This window comes from Liolophura sinensis, chromosome 1 (assembly GCF_032854445.1).
Source record: "Liolophura sinensis isolate JHLJ2023 chromosome 1, CUHK_Ljap_v2, whole genome shotgun sequence".
Taxonomy (NCBI): Eukaryota; Metazoa; Mollusca; class Polyplacophora; order Chitonida; family Chitonidae; genus Liolophura; species Liolophura sinensis.
The window spans coordinates 78,389,434-78,410,254 of NC_088295.1; the positions used below are offsets into that span (position 1 = coordinate 78,389,434).

Below are 20,821 nucleotides of genomic sequence, written 5' to 3' on the forward strand. Positions count from 1 at the left end.
GCTTTCCATGTATGACCGCAGAGGAATCCAGCATGAGCTGGATTTGAACTCCCAGCGACCGCATTGGTGAGCGGCTTCTGGGTCAATGTGCTGCGCTGGCGTGCTACCCCTGGATCACGGAGGCCGCGGTCAAATTATAGGTTATAGTACTAAAGACATATTCACGAATGCTTATTTCCCTGTTTGGACAAACAGACTTCCCAGATACAGGGTTTCAATGTGAGCCTTTCCCTTTCTAGTGGCTAGCTTTCTATATTTCTTTTTTTCTCTGATTGCATAATGTAGAAACCAGGTCTCATTTTCATATAATCCCAGGCTTCTCTTTGTAATCAGGGTCTGTTACTTGCAAAGAGGCCATTTATTCACTGGCATAACTCGTCTTTAGAGTTATACAACCAGGGGCAATTTTTTGTTTCTTTATCCGAAGTCTGTAGTCGACTATTTATATGCTGTAGTCGGTGTGATGTAACAGGTATTTAGTCTCTGACACATCTAATTTTCACTCTTCTGTGTGGTTCGCCGAAGTGGCTTGCCGTTATGATTTATTGTATAGTTACATGTTGTTGTTGTGGCTTTGAATTCTCACTTGCGGTGCCTTGTGATAAAAGCTTTATTTAGAAACTTAAGGGTCATTTCTAGTATCAGGAAGACGACAAAATATATAGACAGAGGCGAAACTTCTGTATTTCAAACATCAAAATTGTATATGCAAACTCGCCTGAATATTTGCTTACCCGAAGTTAGCAGGATTTAATCCGAGTTAGCAGGATTTACTCCGAGTTCGCAGAATTTACCTCGTGAACAGAATTTATCTCGTATTAGCCAATCGTACCTCTGTGGAAGCTGAGAAGGGGCCTCTCGCTGCCTCTTTACCTCTCTAAGTCGCTGCCTCACTGCCTGGCTGTGTCGCTACTTTGCCCTTTGTAATACAGGCCGAGGTAGCGCGTAAATGCAGTTTACTAGGAGTGACCAATTTCTTTCGATGAACACGACTTTCTGCGTATTCAAATGTTTCTATTATCAGAAGCCAATATGAAACTATTTTCTGTAGCGGGTCGGATTTCAGATTTCAGCATATTGATTAATTTACTAGGTCGGTGAAATAATAATTAACAGAATATAGTCTGTGTTTTACTATCTCTTTTCAGTAATCAAAAACAAGCATTATACTTATTGTTTTACTTATTTATTTCATTATCGGATAACTTAAAAGTTATTTATTTATTCATTTATTTGACTGGCGTTTTACGCCGTACTCAAAAATATTTCACTTATACGACGGCGGCCAGCACATTATGGTGGGATGAAACCAAGCATAGCCCGGGGGAAACCCACGACCATCCTCACGTTGCTGGGGGACCTTTCCACGTACGGCCGGAGAGAGAGCCAGCATGAGCTGGACTTGAACTCACAGCGACCGCATTGGTGAGAGACTCCTGTGTAGCGCGCTAACCAACTGAACCACGGTGGCCCCACTTTAAAGTTAGGGAGAAAAAAAAAAACAACAACAACAAAAAACATTCAAAATTGCCTATATTTAATTACACAAAAAATGGAGATGAACGTAGGCCTATATAAAATTCCGACCATATGAGGCCATTCCGACCATATGAGGCCATTCTCAAGCTGAACTGTTCCATAACCTTCTCAGTCGTAAAGCAGTGGTAATTCACAAGATTTTCACTAGCTGTTCATATTGATACTTCTATCAACCCGCCTGCACTTTCTGTGTGAGCGTGTTGGGGGGGGGGGGGCTGAAATGAAGAGCCTTGTTTTGACATGCATGGTTCAGACTCTAGGCTGACTTATACAATATGTAATGTGTACGTAGGATAGTGTGTTTTGCATGAATGATTTTCTTACGCACCAAAGCATATACAAAATGTTCAATTACTTCGCATAGCATGAAGTTTACGCTGGGTACACCATGGAAGGCAAAAAGGGTGGGGCTTGTTGAAAACTTACATCAAGGCTATTTGTTTTTTTCACCTAAGAGTTTACTCACCCATGAAGGCTTAAGAAACACGTGTGCATGACACAGTGAGATCGCTACTACGCGGGCTTGTTATATATACCAACCTATCGACTATAGCTGAAAAGGCACGCATATGTCCTCAGACCCCCATTTATTTTCCATAAGCGACAATGTTAACATCTAGCGCTTTAGCTCAGTCCCCAAACATTCCGTGGCCAGTAAGCTTTGGTGCATACCTGGCCCAGCCTGTGAGAAACAAGCCATACAAATCTTGACATAGGTTGACCGTCAAAATCTGGACCTTTCCAAGCCCGCAGCTGGGGGGCGTGCCTAGCAACGCCAAGGGGACGTCACTCGCTGCCTCATAACTACCTCACACTTTGTGTCCTCTCGCCCAGAATTTCAAACTTTCATCAATACAGCTCATACCTCCTCAAAGTTTATACACTTTCCAGCATTTTAATACCAAGCATGCACCTGTACACCAAAAATAGCCGCCTGGGAGCGAAAAAAGACTTTATACCCTAAAATACACAGAATTACATTCGTCCCTACCAAAAAACAGAAGTTGTAATAGGGGTCTGTGTCCTATCACACCACCCAACTTTAATCAAAATTAATAATTTTTGCACCACATAATTCCTGACACTTCTGAACCTCACATGCAAAATTAGGGCTTGATACATGCAGAAAATTTGGAGTTGGATGAATTCAAGTTGGGGTACCCCCATCTTGGACATGTGTCTTTTTTTTTTTCAGGGTAAAAAAACTGTAAAGGGTAAACTTTGAAGCTTTGCAGTGGGCATACCATTCAAGATATCTCCATCAGGTCAACTGCTTTGGAAAGACAAGATGCTCATTTGCAAGAAAAGTTAAAAAATCACATTTACAGAGCAGTTTAAACTTTTCCAAAGCAACCATTTAAAAAAAATATGCATTTTTAAGAAGATTTTTCTACTCAGAGCGGCTTTAAAAACCAAAGTTACAAGCCAAAAGTGTCAAAGCATACATCAAAATATAGGCAATTTATCTGACAATTACATGTCAAAATATAAGACATTTACTTCAGCAACTTTGTGAAAAAATTTGACTGACAGTGTGGTAGGAGGTATCAAAGTGGATTGTCACAATTTCCGAAAAATCATTTGTGACCAACATCAAAGCAAGATAATGCCTCAAGGTGATGAAGACCTGCTCACAGGCACTTTTTTAGTGGATAGGACATAAGAAAAGACTAGTAGCCCTGTTCCCCACTGATTTACAGGATGAAACCCTTAAAAAGACCACCCAGCCAGGCACCCCCCTCCTTCCCCATGACTGCTGATTGGCTGACCAGCTCACCATGCAAAATCCTCCCTGCACCATTGCTGTTGTCTCACAGTAGGTTATTACTCTGCACAGTCACATCAAAGGGTGTCACACTGGCATCTACAAGAGATAAACAGAGAGGAAAAATATGAATTTAACATTTCCAATCAAGCAGCAACCAAGTACATCTATACTGGCCAGTCTGACAGTTAACAATCTACCCCAAAACACCACGAAGAGAGAAAGAGGAAACAGTCTAAATTTCAAGCTGGAAAGACCCAGGAGAGCTCAAATAACCTGTCAGCAGTTACAGACATGCTGAATCCTCAGCCTGGATGTTCCTGGATGGACACAGATTTCCAGCCCAATCAGGAGGCTGTAAGAACACTCCCACCTGACATAAAGAGAATACTACAGCTAAGACGGTGCAAGGTAGATTCCACGGCTGGATCAAACAGATATACACATGAGCAGGAATGGGATGCTGAAGGAATGCGACTCGTAGATATACAGAAAATGGTGTGTATATGAAACATAATTATGCTTGAGAACACTGAGACCGAAGACCACTGTCCACTGCCCAGGTTAGAGATAGCTGCAGAGAAAAAGTGGCGTCTAGCCTAGGCGTTCAGTTTTAAGTGCTGTGACTGTGACTATGTATCTGGCTGCCACAAATTCTACAAAGAGGTAGAATGCAACAGACCTGGCCAAAAAGCTGCGGCGGTGAACCGAGCTATTCAAGTAGGCCTCCAGGACACACCAATGGGGAATGCCTGAGCCAGATTCCTATTTGCAGCTATGGACGTGCCGTCTGCCACCCGTAGGAACATGCATCGCACTGCAAACCATGTTGCATCTGCAACTGCAAAGCTGAGCAGAGAGGATATGGCAAATAAGGTGGAAGAGGTAAAGGCACACAAAAGGCAAAGAGGAGAGGATGACAGCACAACAGATCTGGCCACAGATGCTCGCTACAACAGCATTGCCATAACCAGTCCCAAGAAACCAGGCCAAAATTCTTGATAGGCCATTTCCCTGGCTGTGGAGGCATCAACAGACAAGCAATACATTGTCTTCGCTGCACTGAAGAATAAATTGTGTTGGACTGTGTCCTGGCTGAGAGGGAAAGGCCTCCAAGTAAAGTGCCCCCTGGAGGACACGAGGAACAAGATTGGCGAGGGATTGGCGCAGCAAGGTGTTTTAGCCAAGCATGTAACCATGGACGGCGACTCCAGGTCAGCCAAGGGAGTGGAAGACGGCATTCAACTGGTCGAGCCACTGTGGGAGGTCGAACGGTTAGCAGGCCCAACTCACCTAGGTAGATCCCAGTTCAAGAAGTGTAACCAGGCTAAGTTCAGCGATGCCATGTTTGAGGGACAGGGCCGAACTAGGGAAGCCAGGAAAAAAGCACAGAAGGTGTTGAACCAGGATGTTAAGGCCAGGTGTAGCTTGATATTTTCTCAACTTATGTCTGAGCGGAGTGGAGACATGAGGAAAATAAAAACTTACCTACCCAAGGTTGTGGATGCAATGGTCAGGTGTTACGGTGGGGACTGTTCGAAGTGCCGCAGGTACGGTGTGGTTTGCTTCGGAGGAGAAACCAGCAGCTGGTGGGAGAGGTCCCTGTTTTTATCCACCAGTAAACTCTGCCCTTTCAACATGGATGACAACGACAAGAAACTATTGACCGAAGTACTGCACATAAAGTTGAGCGACAGCTGTCACTGCCAGTCATCGGATGAACACCAGCACTCAAAAGTGCGAAGCTGTCAACAGGTCACTCAGTGTCTCCTTGCCCAAGAATGTAACCTACAGCAGAAATATGAAGGGAACAATCCACAGACCATGGCCAGGACAAGTCCACTGCTGCCAAACTCCGAGCTGTCGGCGCCAGTATTTCACCTAGGAGCAAGAAAGCAGAACAACAGATTGAAAGGGTGAACCAGTACCACAAGGATTATAAGAAGCAACAGACAGTTAGGGGGAGATCACTCCGCAATACAGCCAGAAAACTCCAAGAGCACATTCAGCACAGGCTTTCAAATCCAGAAGAGAAAACTGACTATGCCAAGGGACAACTGGACAACACCCCAACAGATCACGCATACGCTAGATATTTGTAACCGCCAGTTTTGTATATAAAATATGAAAGAAATTAATAAATAAATACAGAAATTAAGCAAAACCTGACACATCTGCTTGTTTATTATTTTTAATAAGGGGAAACCAACCTGCTCAGCCTTACGTTGCAGCAGCGCCGCCTGTTATTGTTAATGCCATGCGGTTCCAGGCTTATGTGGTCCACATTTACACAGCGTGTGTTGTGGCAAACGTGAGCAATCAAGCTTGGGATCTAAATGTAACACCCCTTCCTGGCCATATAAGTCTACTAATGTGTTTTTTCTTCCATCGATGTGTGGCGGGGTCTTTGTAGGAGACGAGGCCATATTGGCCATCCCTCGTCAATGGTCCAGTCCACCGTCGACAGGCTCCGTTTTCACTATAAACACTGAAATTTTCAATTTTTGCAGCAATTTCTGCTCTAAATGTCTCCATTTTCAGGCGTAGATATACTAGAACGTTGCATGTTGGTCATTTCGGAATGCCTATACACATGTTACCCTACACTGAACAGCATTTTACCAATTTTTCATCAAAATGGATATTTTCAGAAAATAAATAGCCAAAAGAAGCTCTAAATAGGCCCAAAACACATCCCAGACATACCCATCAAAATTCTCAGGCTGCTGCGAAATCTGAGCGCATCACTATGCACTTTACATATTTTGGTGGCTTTGTCAGTACAGGCCTCAGACCCCCATTAATTTTCCACAGGCGACAATGTTAACGTCTAGCGCTGTAGCTCAGTCCCAAACATTCCGGGGCCAGTAAGCTTTGGTGCATACCTGGCCAAGCCTGTGAAAAACAAGCTATAAAAATCTTGACATAGGTTGACCGTCAAAATCTGGACCTTTCCAAGCCCGCAGCTGGGAGGCATGCCTAGCAACGCCAAGTGGACGTCACTCGCAGCCTCATAACTACCTCAAACTTTGTGTCCTCTCGCCCAGAATTTCAAACTTTCATCAATACAGCTCCTATCTCCTCAAAGTTTATACAGTTTCCAACATTTTAATACCATGCATGCACCTGTACACCAAAAATGGCTGCCTGGGAGCAAAAAAAGACTTAACACCCTAAAATACACAGAATTACATTCGTGACACGTTGGGGGTCTGTGGTCACATCGACCGCCTGTAAGTCAAACGCAGGTGGCAGGTCAAACGAGAGAGTACAAATGCTGTTACAGAAAAGCTATCAGCTCATACACTGGCACTGGAACAGACTGTCGACTGAAGAGAGAGACGGAAAAGGAAGGAATGATATATAGCTGTCTGGGATCTAGAGAACACAAGACAACTTCAGAATGGCGGAATTCAAACACAAACCATGGCTAATCGTGCTCACCGCCTTGATGTCGTTGTTTGCCCTTATACAGTATCTGTTCAACGCCTTTGCCGGTCAGCCATCCTGGTCAGGAGGTCAGCCTAACAAAATAACAGTAGTTATTTTAGTTAATTTCATTGTTACTTATCGCCTTACTCATGAATTTCTGACTTATACTGGGGCGGGCGGTTGTTAGTTGTTATGAGTGGAACTATCCGGAATGCCCGTGGAAAACCATCGACATTCGTCAAGTAATTGACGAATTTTCCTCACATATGACATACAGATATGCACATTATGCATATTGGGTGGAAGGCACAAGGTCTTCAAGGAACATTAGATTATTTATTAAGGGCCCACAGTCAGTGACAGGAGGGTAATTTGCAAATTCCCCTCACAAGGACAGGGTGTGACCATGCCCTACAAAGGTTACCGTACATATATAGTGTGACCCATGGCTAGCGATTGAAATGCAAGAATCTATAGTCACCAGATCACAGCCCGCTCCTGTACTTACATTATGTGTACATTATCACGCATGTAGCGCCGCATATACATGTATATAGAATTGTGCCCCAAATTACCGAGTCCATGTGGAGGGCCAAATTAAGATTTAATTGAGAATTATCGATATCGCTAATTCATTTATTTCTATCGATAAAAGAATTACTGATATTGATAAACATTTATTGTTATCAATAAATATTTATCGATATCAATAAATGAATGATGGATATTAATTATTCATTTATGAATATCAATATTTCATTTATCAATATCAATAATTATGTGCCATTTATCGATATCGATAAATTAATTAGAGATTTTGATAAAAGAATTAGCGATATCGATAAATGAATTAGGGTTATTGATAAATGAATTAGCGATATTGATAAATAGTGTTTCAATGGAAATGACTGCTTCCACTATGTTGTTACGCTGGATAAAACAGAGGTTTATGTATGATTCAACTGATATTGATATATTACATTTAAATTACCTTTGTGTGATCAACCGTTTTCGCCATAAAGTTCCATCAGCAAACTCCAGTAACAAGATGAATTTATTATTTATTTATTTATTTATTTGCTCAAGAATATTTAACATATACATTTGGAAACAGGAATTTCTTTTCTACTGCTAAAATACACTTCTAGTTTATTTCTCTTTCGCTTGATAAACCAGAAACTGATAGTTTACACTATATTAGCCGAATACTTTACCTATAAAGTTAAGTTTTGTTGAGAAATGTGTATTATGTTGCTGACTGGCTTACCTGTGCTAGTATTACTTCTACGCGGTGTAGGTAAGTCATTCTCCACACCCACTTTTTCTTTAATGCCTACATTTGATGATAATGGTGCAGATCGTAAATGTATACGGGCCTCTACCTCGCCTCTAGATTGGGGAGTGCCCTGTTTAGTGAATTCACAGCGTCTGCTGACAGCACTGAGTTTATTCGTGTCAAGTTTTCCAAATCCTGGGACAATCTATTGTTTAAGTTATCCAAATTACCAATATTTTGTTGTAGTCTTCTTTTAGTAATTTTGTTGTTTAGGACACGCAAAACATCGTCTACATCCGAAACATCCGACATTTGAACTAATTCAAATAACGCCAAAATCCCACGAGATGTTAGAAGGGAGCTATAAGGGCGATAAATAGCCATATTCATCAATATCGTTAATATAAATTATCAATATCGATAAATAAATTAACGATATCGATAATTCATTTATCGACATCGCTAATTCATTTATTGATATCGATAAATATGGCCATTGATCGGTATCGATAAATAAATTAGCGATATCTATAATTTATTTATGGATGTTGGTAATTCATTTATTGATATCGATAATTCTCGATATGTTAATTTGGCCCCTCATAAGTCCACCATGGTGCAAGACAGGCTGCTGATGCAATACAAAAAAAAAAAAAGAGCATGTTAAACCCCAGATCTTGCATTTGTCTGCTGTGCATGGTCTTGTATGCCTATGCCATGAACTACATTTTTCTCCACCCATAAACTGGACTATATTGACTTGTGCGCATAAAATTATCTTGTTAATGGCGACAGAGCACAAAATATACCAATATATATGTTCGTAAAGTGAGGATTGTAATCCCTTATGAAAAGTTGTGAAATTTGTTACAAATTGCAATCTATGTTTTGAGATCAACTGCAGACTATTAATACCAGTTATTATATCCGTATCTTTTTTGCATTACAGGTAATATGTTGTTCGTTTCGAGTCTTTTCTTCGCACACTTTGCCTGAAATATCCACAGTGGGTCAGTCTGTTAAAGTAAAGCTCTTGCGATTGACGATCGGCTAATCGGCATCCAAGTTTGGGTGGAGGTGGGGTGCAAATTAACATTTAATCGAGAATTCATTTCATGTTTCCATTCAGTGGAAATTATATATCGATATGAATAACACATTTGTCAATATCAATTAATCCCGGCCAATCATAGTCATGGATAATTCATTCATCGTTATCGACAAAAACGGATGTCTATTGGTAATAATAATTCCGCGACTTTAGCCGTCTAATAATTACTTATCCTCCTTGACATCTCGCGAGATCTCGGGGCTGACTGATTAAGTAAAAATGCCTGACGCTCACAATGAAATACATTTGGTGTTTTATTATTTTGATTTTTGGTCATGACTGTACACGTTCATTTCAATTGTTTCAGGCCTTTTCATCAACACAACAGGCGCTGTGTCGGATAAATTCTCCCTTGAGATCACCCCCGCTGGTGCTACGTTTTCAATTTGGGGTGCCATTTACGCCTGGCAGACTGCCTGGCTCGTCTACAGCCTTGTTCTGCTGGGCCGGAAGTCCTCCACAGGCTACCTCTACATTGATCCGGGAGTTATTCCCTTGGAAACCATTCTTTGTTACATCGCCAGCGAATTTGTCAACGTCACGTGGATTTTCCTGTGGGACAGACAGATAATGGCGGCTGCTTTCCCTGTACTTCTCCTAATATGCCTGACACTGTATGCTGCATTATTTTTCGCGCACAGAAACTTGAATAGAATCACACCAAAGCTGATTGCAGACAATAAAAAAGTTGACATTTGGCTAGTGCGGTTATTGGTACAGAACGGAATCGCCTTTTACGCTACCTGGTGTACTATTGCTACACTCCTCAACCTCGGTATTGTCATCAGTTACACTTCCGACCCACCTATTGATCAAAGTATAGCCTCCACGGTCAGCCTCTCCATACTCACTGCAGAAATCCTCTTCTGGTTCACACTGGACATCTTCTTTCTTGACAAATACGTCCGCTATAATTTTAGTCCGTATGTTGTCTTAGTTCTGGCCCTGACAGGAGTTGTCTCTAAAAACTTTGTCCCAGGAAAAAGAAATGCTATATTTGCAGTGGTCCTCTTAGCACTTGCCTCAGTGGCCTTTGTGGTCAAGTTTTTTACAATGTTTTGGCGCCATTTCAAGCGGCCATTCCAAAGCGGAAATATTACGAAAGTATCCGTTGAAGGTTAGACTAGTCTCAAAGAACGTTTTTTATTTATAAATATTTGGCGAGTATTTCCGTCTCGAACCGTTTAACATATTGAACAATCAACACTGTACTTATATTATATGTTCTTATATTTTAGTCGTTATGGCTTGTGTTCATTCCACCCTGCATGTGAATTAATTGATCAACGCGTATACTGGATTTTATTGGTACATAATGTTGAACCTTTATAGCTCCTTTTGAAATACACAGGGATGGTGTGCAGATGAGTTTACAGTGTGCTGTGTTCTGAAGTGTTGACACTAACGTTGTGAGCGATTGAGCCGTGCAGTGAAAGTGTTTTGATTACAGTTGTGTTCGGTAGCTGAGCATGAGGTTCGAATCTAGCTGTAGCGATTTCCGCTGCGGTTGAAAGAAAGGCAGAAGGTTGGCGATCATGAGGAACACGACATACAGGTTAATCCCGACCTTGAACAGGGAATTTGTACGCTCGTCGTCCCTCATTGTCCATCTGGCAGTTCAGGTAGACTAAGCTTCGTTGAAGATCAAACGTCTTCTGCTATCCTGGTGTGCATATCTGGGCGTCCGAGGTACGAGAGTAAATACGAAATGTCCTCATTAAATGTTGATCATTCTCAGAAGGATCAGGTGGCATTGGTACTGTACACCTAACTGATTTTGGTAACCACTGAACACGTGTTGAAAAAATGTCACTGCTGTTTATGCCTTATGAACAAATCGGCTTATCCCATTAAACATTTCAACATATAAATTCAACATATCAATGTACAGTTTATATTTATTGTGTGGTTTCATGGTATTTAATGGTAGATTATCGTTTTCATGTGTTTTACGTAAATAAAGAAATAGTTCTACTTGCACAGCCACACTGACGCATGCATGCTAATTCATGGTACGGTCGTGATATTATCTTTAAACTTTATGACTTGTGATTTATTTATTTATTTGATTGGTGTTTTATGTCGTAATCAAGAATATTGCACTTATACGACGGCGTCCAGAATATTGGTGAGAGGAAACCGGACAAAGCCCGGGGGAAACCCACGACCATCCAAAGATTGCTGGAAGACTTTCCCACGAACGACTGAGGAGGAAGATAGCATATGACTTGCCACGAGTGGGTGGTTTATTCCGTGCACACCGGTTACCCAACTCTTTAATCTAACCACCATTCTAAAAGTGAAAAATTTTGGAGAGTTGCGTTAAGCAACATTGAAATCAGTAAAACTAAACACAAATCATAATGTTTGTAATTTTGTTTTCTTTCACTTTAAGAAAAAAAATATAAGACCAAAACACACGAGGATACACTCATAATTCCCCCTATATATATATATATATATATATATATATATATAATCATGTAGAAATTTGTAATAATGAGATCCAGTTCTTGATTTTAGATGTATACTGACCAGTAATAAGATGCACTGAGAAAACATGTCAAATATTCTAGACAACTAGACGGGCCACGCGATTTTGAATTCACAAAATTTCACAGTAATTTTCACATAACTTTATTGCTTTGTCACCAAGACAAGAAATGATGAGAACAGGCTGCTATATGTATGAAAAACAACACTGATGTAAACCAAACAGGATTGCTCACGTAAACTGTGTTATATTTAATCTGTTTTAGTTTTTGTCGCAGAGCAAATCAAATATCTAGCTCATGTTATTACCACGAAAAATAATTTTCTATTACCAGGGAACTCAATTATGTGTTTGAACCATGTCGGATTCACTTTACAGGTTAGGAAATGAACACTACTTTTGTTCTGCTTTATCCACATCAGTGACAATTTCTGCATTTCTTCTTTTGGATAAGGAAAAATACAACTTACAAATGTAACTCTGCAGAAACCAGCATTTCTTATTTGAGCACACATTTAGACATTTGCCACGCGTGATCTTAATAATATCCATCTGAAGGATAAATTGAACATGCATTGTGAATAATGTTTGTTATTATTTGCTGGTTGTTGTTATTGACAAGTATGGCATTACGACGACACCTGTGTTTTTGTTAGTGCGCGTGCCTTAAAAATATGAATACTAAACTTTAAAAAAAACCTAAATTCTTTGCCACGCCCCTGAAAAAAAATGCAGGTCATGTAAGTGTTTTTTTTTTCTCTTTAAGTACGAATGGTCGAAAAACAGGCGTTAGAATGTCGTACAAAATGTCCACATAAAAGAACCCTCGCCACAAAGGCACTATAAACACCACGTTCAGTGGCACGTGAGGCCTGAAGATATCACCCTGCAAAACACGTGAACTCGCGTACTGGAGAAGTTTACCCAAACGTTTCTAAAACTATGTATGGGAGACCAGTTGGGCCACACGGATCATAAAAAGAATAGTATCGAGACTTGGCGTGAAGGCCAAATTAATGTAGTTTGTCGCCCTCGGGCTATGAAAAAAGACATCACGATAAGCCCGGGTTTGTCATTTGCTTAATTTTGGATGTTTTTCTTAAAGAATTTAATTAAAACAAACAGTTCTATTGCAAAGTTCTGTAGGTATACAGCCCCGCGGGCTCAAAGGCACTAAGACCTACATACATATGCACACAGTATAAAGGGTGTGTGTGAACAGTCAGACGAACATTGTGTGGTTCACTTAAATACCGCTATTTACCACACCGAGTGATTCAGCTTGACGAGATGCATATCTAGATTAAACCACTGGAAGTCAGCTAAGGCTGTTGACCTAGATACACGCACTGCTTACACCGTAAGGCAAAACATTGCCATTTACACCACGTTTTCCTCTGGAATTACAGGTACGTACTTGGTAACAGTAAGAACTTACGCATAATTTGAGTAGTGTAAGTTTAGTGAATGGTATCTGGATGTAACATTTCTCAATACAACCTAATTACGACTGAGAACGTGACGGCCAATACTATCTGTTCACTGTGGTTTCAGATCCGAAACGCTGTAGAGATGGGCAAGTCTTCGCACGCACCTGCTATGATAGCGCTCTATGTGCTTACCATCCTCATTTACGTGGCCGCTCTCATCTTTAGCGGCTTGAGTGCTAGAACTGAAAACGGCGGTAAGACAGACCTCTAATAATTCAAACCTGACTGTTTTTACTATTGTAAGTCAGTTTCGTATTTCAGAAGGCCGCCATTTATTTTAACAGAAATATCGCGGGATCTTGCATTACATAGGAGCTGGGTGCTAATTTTCTACCAACAGCCTATGTTTTAACCTAGCGGCAGCATGCTTGCTACATTGAATATCTGTTTCATTGAATTCCTGCATTGGAAATCGTGTCATCTTTCGCAGTAACTAATAGTAAAAACAATGGAGAAACTGAAAACGTCGAGTAAAAGGTGTTACTTTGCAACCTTGCCTTTTTGTTGGCCGTGAAAAAAATTGACAGATTTTTAACACCGCGTTCAATAATATTTTCACTTCTGGTTGTTGTGTGATTCTTTCCGGCTTCCTTCATAAATAAGAGATTTTGAGCTGGAGCGTCATGCAAACGCCGACTACAGTTGTGAATGTACTGCCAATGTAATACGACAATATGAAAGAGTATACTAAGCTATTGTTTCAGGGAACCACAAGTGGGCACATGAAATGTGAAACTCGATCTGTAGGATTACAATTACGAAATAAAGCCTTCGATGTGATAGGCTGTTTGTATGGTCCCAGTGCATCTTGGAATGATACTCTTTAAAAGCGCACTCCAAATTCTGTACTAATTTTTTAATATATGGACCTAATGTTCTTAACAGTATAACCTCTAATCAAGTTCCGTTTGTACGTTTCAATTTTTCAACACTGGCAGTGGTGATTGATTTTGGACGCCGTGCCCATGAACATAACACTTACATTGGTCAGGTTTATGGGTTTACAGAACTAAAGTGAGCACTGAATACATTATCTCAACTCGCATACAAACGTATGAGGTAAAGCCGCCTTTTTTGGAACGCTAAGCCAATCAAAAAACGAAGGCTCGGGTTCAAGCTGAACAGACCATTGTATTCTTACAGTACATGGGTGATATGTCACCAGTTTGCCCATGGCTTGGGATCCAATTATTTTGGGCGGGAAACTGAAGTTCCCAGTTTTGTACAAGGGTTATAATAAAGACACAGAACTGCAACTATCTGTTTAATGTCTGTTTTCAGGGCTTTTTGAGAGAACAGCTTCCAACGTCTCGGACATTTTTATCCTGGAGATCACCCCAGCAGGCTGGACCTTCTCTATATGGGGGTTTATCTACGCGTGGCAAGCCCTTTGGTTGGTATATGGCTTCACCCTGATTTGCCGGCGGTTTGGAGTGGGTTACCTGTACACTGACCCAGGGGTGTTGCCACCAGGACTACTCCTATCCTTTTGTGCCGCCAGTTGCTTTCTCATTACCTGGCTGTTCCTGTGGGATAGGCTTATCATAGAGGCCTCAGTCGCCATCATATTTCTCACAGCCATTTCGCTGCACATTGCTTTGGCCTTCGGACACGATCGTTTGGAGAGAATCTCAACAATTCTTACCCAACATGGACAGGCCAAGGAAGTTTGGTTTGTCCGAATTTTAGTGTTGAACGGGTTGGCCTTTTTTAATACATGGGTGTCCACTGCCAGTTGTTTTAACTTCGCCCAGGTCATGGTTTACGCGGGATCTTACCCTGTTCCCCAGAAAGCCGCATCCACGGCGGCCCTCGTCCTTCTCACCGTAATCGTTTTTCTGTGGTTCATTCTGAAAAATTTCGTCTTTGAGAAAGCCCTTCGTTTCACGTACAGCCCTTTCATCGTGTTACCAGTAGCGCTAGCGGGAATCATTACAAAGAACTGGAACCGGGACAGCGGCAACTCTCTGTTCACGGCCATGCTGTTGGTTGTTGTCGGGGGAATGTTTGTCATCTCAGTGATTCATACAGTTGTCAAGCTAACTAGAGAGATAAAGCGCTCTGTTTCTTATAACGAAGAGATGAAATTATAAAGGTTTGTTCCGATGTCTAGAGTACTGTAATATATCGATAAACTCATTTGTGCATAAACGCGGTGGTCGTAAACTACCTACATGTTGGAGGACAAACTATTGACAAATATCTTTCGAAACTCTCACGACTTCTGGTGAAATCCGATGTTGGTTTATTTGTAGTACATTATATATATTTTTGTAGGCATGGGCGTTCTAAATTTGATTCACCTGTTTCACAGTTTACTCATATAAGGTTTATTTTATATGTTCTGTTTTCAACGCCATTTAAAAAAAATTGCTATCTTTTATATGCCGGTGTATCTTCGTGGGCAATAAAACCAACTTCACATTGTCACCGGCCATGTTGTTTGTATGTGTACGTCTTTACGTTTTATTAGATATTTTATCTCTACATGTTTTTGCTTTGCCAGTAAATGGGCTTATACCCTTTTATATACCCATGAATAATGCATGCTGTGTGACATGGTGTAATACCCACACAAATACATCTTTATACAGTACTGGATAATATTTTTTTCACCGATGGTTACAGCGATTGTGAACAGATCATTCTTGTTGTCTACCTCATGATTCACCATGCCGAATAACCATATCAGAATTCATAACTTCTTGTGGATCTGCTGCGAGGCCTTTTTTACTGCAGAAAGTCAGCGGCGTAATTGTCAAAGGTTTAACGTTAATCTCCACTGTCAGTATGTTCTCGTCTAGCTAGGTATTGTGGGATAGTCAAAAATCAAATATAAAACAAAGCATATGAAAATGGATGTTTACACCTGGCGGAAATTGTATTACCGTGGTCTGGAGTCTGTGGTCAAAATTTTGTTGACTTCATGCACACATATGTAAGAGTTCAGTTTGTATTACAATTTTAGGCTAAAACCCGAAATCGCTGTGTGAATCAGGTCTCGGCTATCCAGCGTACATAACCAAGCTGCACAGCTCCTCATCTTTCTGTCACAGAGTCATGGTGTAATCAGTAGACCTTTATCAGTCTTCCACACATCCCTATCTGGTATTTGATCTGTCTCCAGTCATGTTCTAACCACTACTACTCCTCCTCCACACGGTTCCCCTGTTCGCAGGAGGGTGATCTCGTTTCGAACAATGTATGTTTCATAGTTAGTGAACTGTTTATGTGGACGTTTTATAGAATTTATGTAACTAACGTGCCGACTAGCTTAGAGAATCAAAAGACCGTAGAGAATCAGTAGACCTAGCTGTCTACGTACATGAAGCACCTGCAGATAAAAATTCACGAACTCATTCATGTTATATGGAAGCCTGTTGTGAACAGAAAGTACGCGACAGAAAAAGAGTCAATAAGTTAATGAATTCATGTACGTTAATTAATGAATTCTTATACAAACACAGACAAGATTTTCCGTGGTATAAATATGACAATAATGGACATAATTTGGCTAGGTATCACTTTGTCAAGGTTTTCGTCACGCACATCACAACTAATATTTACACTTAACATGAATCGTTTTTATGAAGCAGGACGAATATATCACACAATTCAATTTGCTTTTAGATATGAATGTGGTAAAGGTCTAAGTCAGGAAGGAGTTTCAAGCACGTACATTTCTAGAGTAGTAGTTCACAGCAACGAATCTTTCCTTCGTATATGTATCTCATTCCTCACTTGAATTTACTTATACATGACAGTATATATGCAATTTACACTCCCTCTTTTTCCCCTCACTATGCTTCTTACATAGCTGGATACAAATGAGAAAAAAAAAGGATTCGGATATTTGTATCAAACTGGCTTCCGTACATTATTACAGTATCTGACTCTCAGGGCATACGACCGTGAGAAAATGTGCGCTTATGCATGACCGAATGTACGAGAAGCTCGGTCTATCCGTCTTTTGTAAGGCCACATGTTATTAACCGTGCCTGCTGTGAGCGAAGTTCGACATGCGCAGAGTGGAGTGAAAGCTTACGTAAAGGAAAATTGTATATAAACAACGTTAGGTGCATTCACACCCAGAAAACTCAAACGTTGCCATTACGCGAAGTACAAGTATACACTCCAACTCCGGGAAAGAATAAGAGGTAAGTGCTGAATGTAAAATGTTGGCCTGTAAGTGATTATTTGAGCAGGAAGATACCATGCCTTTGCTAAACCACATGCGCATACCATACCACAACACACATTCTCTGTTATGTATACCTCATGCAGTCCGAGTCTTGATCGGCCAGGTTACAGCTATAGGGCCAACTGTTTCCCTCACTATGCAGAACTTCAGCTGGGTTATAACATCATAGTATATCATATACTAGGTTTCGGGAACCTTTCGCTGAAAACATTGAAAATTGTAAAATATAATTCAGATTTTAAAATATTATTATGTGCTTGCTACTTGTATCGTGCAAGAAATCAAGGGCCATGTACATCTCAGTAACTTTGGTAAGTTTTTTTCGACTTTCTGTCAAGCTGTCTCTTATGTTACTTACCCCTAATGTACCACAGGGTGTGTTTGTTAGAACAACCAGCACAGCCCGGGGCGCATTCATAGCCTTGTACCTCAGTCATATGAAGCTATAGCTTCCATAACTTGGGCCCTGAACCCTAATGTGTTCGGACTTTATCATGCATTCTTATCCCTTCATATCGATTGTCTGAAATTTGTGCCCATGGAGAGCCTTAATTATAACCTGAGCTCTAAACAGCTCAGCTCAGTTACGGATGAACTACGTGTATGGAAATTTGTTTCATGACATTTCAAGAGCTCATGATATCTCAAGAGCTCATGGCATCTCAAGAGCTCATGGTATCTCAAGAGCTCAGGGTATCTCAAGAGCTCATGACATTCCAAGAGCTCATGGTATCTCAAGAGCTCATGACATTCCAAGAGCTCGCGGTATCTCAAGAGCTCATGGCATCTCAAGAGCTCATGGCATCTCAAGAGCTCATGGCATCTCAAGAGCTCATGGCATTTCAAGAGCTCATGGTATCTCAAGAGCTCATGGCATTCCTTCAGAACGGACATCTCGAATGGGCCGGGGTAATGTACGTGGAGAAAGTGTGAAGGGAATCAACTGTGTAATTTGTTCTGTATATAATATATTGCCATAGCAGTCTAATCATGTTTTATACTCATTAACCTTACGCTGAGCTAAATATGTAGTCGGTTTGCAGATGCATCGATACATATCGGTAGAGAGCCTACAGGCGTATAAATGCAGAATACTTGATTAAGTAGATTCTATTCTATTTTGGCACAATGCCGTCTGATATCTATTTTCTGCACTAAGACAAATTATTGGCTGTAGTATATAGATAATGAGTATGCATTTCTTTTGTTCACATGTGTCTTTCTATTTGAACAGACGACTAAAGATGGCGGGAAGCGGTCACGTGTTTTGGCTGATTGGACTGTACGTGTTGACCGTTGTCGTTTATGTGGTTCAATTGTTCCTTTCCATCGTGAACGGCATAAGTTCAATAGGTGAGCACCCCCATCGTTAATAGCCTACCTCCCCCTTCATTAACACTAACTATGTCACCACTTTATATGTCAAATACTTTATATTCGTCATTTTAGGTTAAATTTTGAAGATTTAAGGAATAACTAGTAGTTTATTGGCTCACATACTTGTACCTCTTTTCGTTTTGGGTCCTCCATGGCTCGGTTGGTTAGCGCGCTTGCGCAGCGTAATGATCCAGGAGCCTCTCACAAATGCGGTCGCTGTGAGTTCAAGTCGAGCTTATGCTGCTTCTCCTGCCATACCAGGGACAGTCGTGGGTTTCCACCGGGCTCTGCCCGGTTTCCTCCCACCATAATGCTGGCGGCCGTCGTATAAAGGAAATATTCTTGAGTAAAACACCAATCAAATGAATAAATGAATGAAGTATTTTCATATTCAAGTATCAGTTACAAAGTTCCTTACAGAAGGATTTTAGAGACTTCACTGAACGTCAAACAAAGTGTTTCCATCCAATCTAGCTCTGGCTGTTGCTTTCTAGAGTTTTGACTAGGTGATTTCATTTCTCCAAGGTGTAGTACAATTTCCATCACCGTGAAAACTGTCGCTGTCAGTCGAAACTATTCTAGAAAATGGCGAAAGACATAAGGCAGTAAATACATAAACCAAAACAAAAAATGTAGGACATCGAAGTCATCAGTGTAATGAACTATTGTCTATTGCAGGCATCTTTAAGAACTCAGTGGGGAATGTATCTGACCTGTTTTATCTGGAAATCACCCCAGCTGGCTGGACCTTCTCAATTTGGGGTTTCATCTACACCTGGCAAGTTCTCTGGCTGGTGTACGCCATTACTTTGATCTGCCGCCGAAGTAAATCCGGTTACCTGTACGTCAATCCAGGTGTGCTGTCTCCATGGTTTCTCTTCTGTTTCACATTGTCCACACTTTTTGTCATCGCCTGGCTGTTTGTCTGGGATAACTTAATCGTTGAGGCCGCCTTTGCTACCTTGCTAGGAGCCACTTTGGCCTCTCACGCCGCGCTTTGTTTTGCTCATCGGCGAATGGAAAACATCAAATCGGATCTTGTAGAGCTGTCACAGCGCAAAGACATCTTGCTGAAGCGAATTCTCGTTCTCAATGGCGTGGCATTCTACAACACGTGGATTTCCATTGCTACCTGTCTCAACTTTGCCATGCTCCTGGCCTACACGGGTTGGAGCCCAGTTCCCCAGGGTGCCGCCTCAACGGCAGCTCTAGGACTTCTGATGGCTGTCATTTTCATGTGGTTTATTTTCAAGAACTTCTTGTTCGAGAGGCATCTCCGATTCACCTATAGCCCATTCATTGTTTTGCCTGTTGGCTTGGCAGGAAGCTTGGACAGAAACTGGGACAGAAATAACGGAAACTCCCTTCTTACTGCAATGATATTAGCCGTTGTTGTGGTTCTCTTCGGAATTTCATTGACTCATACAATCGTACGACAAATCCGGGAAAACAAATGTTCCCCCCGTCTCGTTGAAGACCCAGAGTCTGTGAGCGGTAAATAGACTGACTAATCACAAACTCGATATGATGTCTCCTGGTACAAAATACTTGTCACTTTAAACGAACAAGTGTTATACTGTCTTCCAAAGCTGCCGAATTTAAGAAGAATTGTCATTGCCGACTGATAAAAACTCAGTCTCTTGTATGTGTACACACTGTATTTGTCTGCATGCTTGTATACATAAGAACATATACACGGACTGATAAAATCTGTATCAGTTTTGTTTGTGATTATATTATATTTGAATGAGGGTGTATGTGCATATTATATGATTTAAGCATGCTCCCAATGTTCTGTCCCTAATGCTGATGGTGCAGATTTGTTTATTTTTCTGCACAAGAGGCCAGTCTTTTGGATACATTATTATATTGGTACTATATGTCTTTAACTCCATTTGCATGAGTATTTTTGGCATATTATTGCATTTACGGTTACGTGTAAGCTTATCCAACTGACAAGCTTATGTGAATTTTACACTCACTGTTTCAGTATTAAAATGGTGTATGTAGTGTACATGCATGTTATGTATTTGTATTGTATATTTTGTATTTATTTAGAAGGCAATAATACTCGAATATGCAGTAAATAAAGTCTTTTTTAAATACATGTATATGCAAGATGTATTTTGTTACTCT

The 20,821-nt window shown here is 40.8% G+C and overlaps 3 protein-coding genes across 4 annotated transcripts; all 3 read left to right on the top strand.

Moving 5' to 3' along the window:
• The first annotated feature begins 6,577 nt into the window (after positions 1 to 6,577).
• Positions 6,578 to 11,100, top strand: LOC135461284 (uncharacterized). Its single transcript, XM_064738296.1, has 2 exons — positions 6,578 to 6,822; positions 9,431 to 11,100. Exons 1-2 carry the CDS (start codon positions 6,708 to 6,710, stop codon positions 10,243 to 10,245), a joined length of 930 nt encoding a protein of 309 aa, XP_064594366.1. The 5' UTR covers positions 6,578 to 6,707; the 3' UTR covers positions 10,246 to 11,100.
• Positions 11,101 to 12,899: 1,799 nt separating this feature from the next.
• On the top strand, positions 12,900 to 15,536 carry LOC135461364 (uncharacterized). 2 transcript variants are annotated; one of them, XM_064738408.1, is made up of 3 exons: positions 12,900 to 13,026; positions 13,172 to 13,301; positions 14,389 to 15,536. In XM_064738408.1, exons 2-3 carry the CDS (start codon positions 13,190 to 13,192, stop codon positions 15,198 to 15,200), a joined length of 924 nt encoding a protein of 307 aa, XP_064594478.1. In that variant the 5' UTR covers positions 12,900 to 13,026; positions 13,172 to 13,189; the 3' UTR covers positions 15,201 to 15,536. The 2 variants fall into 2 exon arrangements, with proteins under 2 accessions (XP_064594478.1, XP_064594477.1); XM_064738407.1 differs by lacking the exon at positions 12,900 to 13,026 and having other exon boundaries at positions 13,033 to 13,301.
• A 1,512-nt stretch (positions 15,537 to 17,048) lies between these two features.
• Positions 17,049 to 20,609, top strand: LOC135482041 (uncharacterized). Its single transcript, XM_064761866.1, has 3 exons — positions 17,049 to 17,264; positions 18,543 to 18,661; positions 19,364 to 20,609. Exons 2-3 carry the CDS (start codon positions 18,553 to 18,555, stop codon positions 20,185 to 20,187), a joined length of 933 nt encoding a protein of 310 aa, XP_064617936.1. The 5' UTR covers positions 17,049 to 17,264; positions 18,543 to 18,552; the 3' UTR covers positions 20,188 to 20,609.
• The last annotated feature ends 212 nt before the right edge of the window (positions 20,610 to 20,821 follow it).

Excerpts from the sequence above, each read along its gene's own strand:
- LOC135461284 (XM_064738296.1), top strand. The coding sequence starts at position 6,708 with ATGGCGGAATTCAAACACAAACCATGGCTAATCGTGCTCACCGCCTTG. Across the intron at positions 6,823-9,430 it reads TCAGCCATCCTGGTCAGGAG|GCCTTTTCATCAACACAACA; the intron begins GTCAGCCTAACA and ends CAATTGTTTCAG.
- LOC135482041 (XM_064761866.1), top strand. The coding sequence starts at position 18,553 with ATGGCGGGAAGCGGTCACGTGTTTTGGCTGATTGGACTGTACGTGTTG. Across the intron at positions 18,662-19,363 it reads GAACGGCATAAGTTCAATAG|GCATCTTTAAGAACTCAGTG; the intron begins GTGAGCACCCCC and ends TGTCTATTGCAG.
- LOC135461364 (XM_064738407.1), top strand. The coding sequence starts at position 13,085 with ATGGTATCTGGATGTAACATTTCTCAATACAACCTAATTACGACTGAG. Across the intron at positions 13,302-14,388 it reads TGCTAGAACTGAAAACGGCG|GGCTTTTTGAGAGAACAGCT; the intron begins GTAAGACAGACC and ends GTCTGTTTTCAG.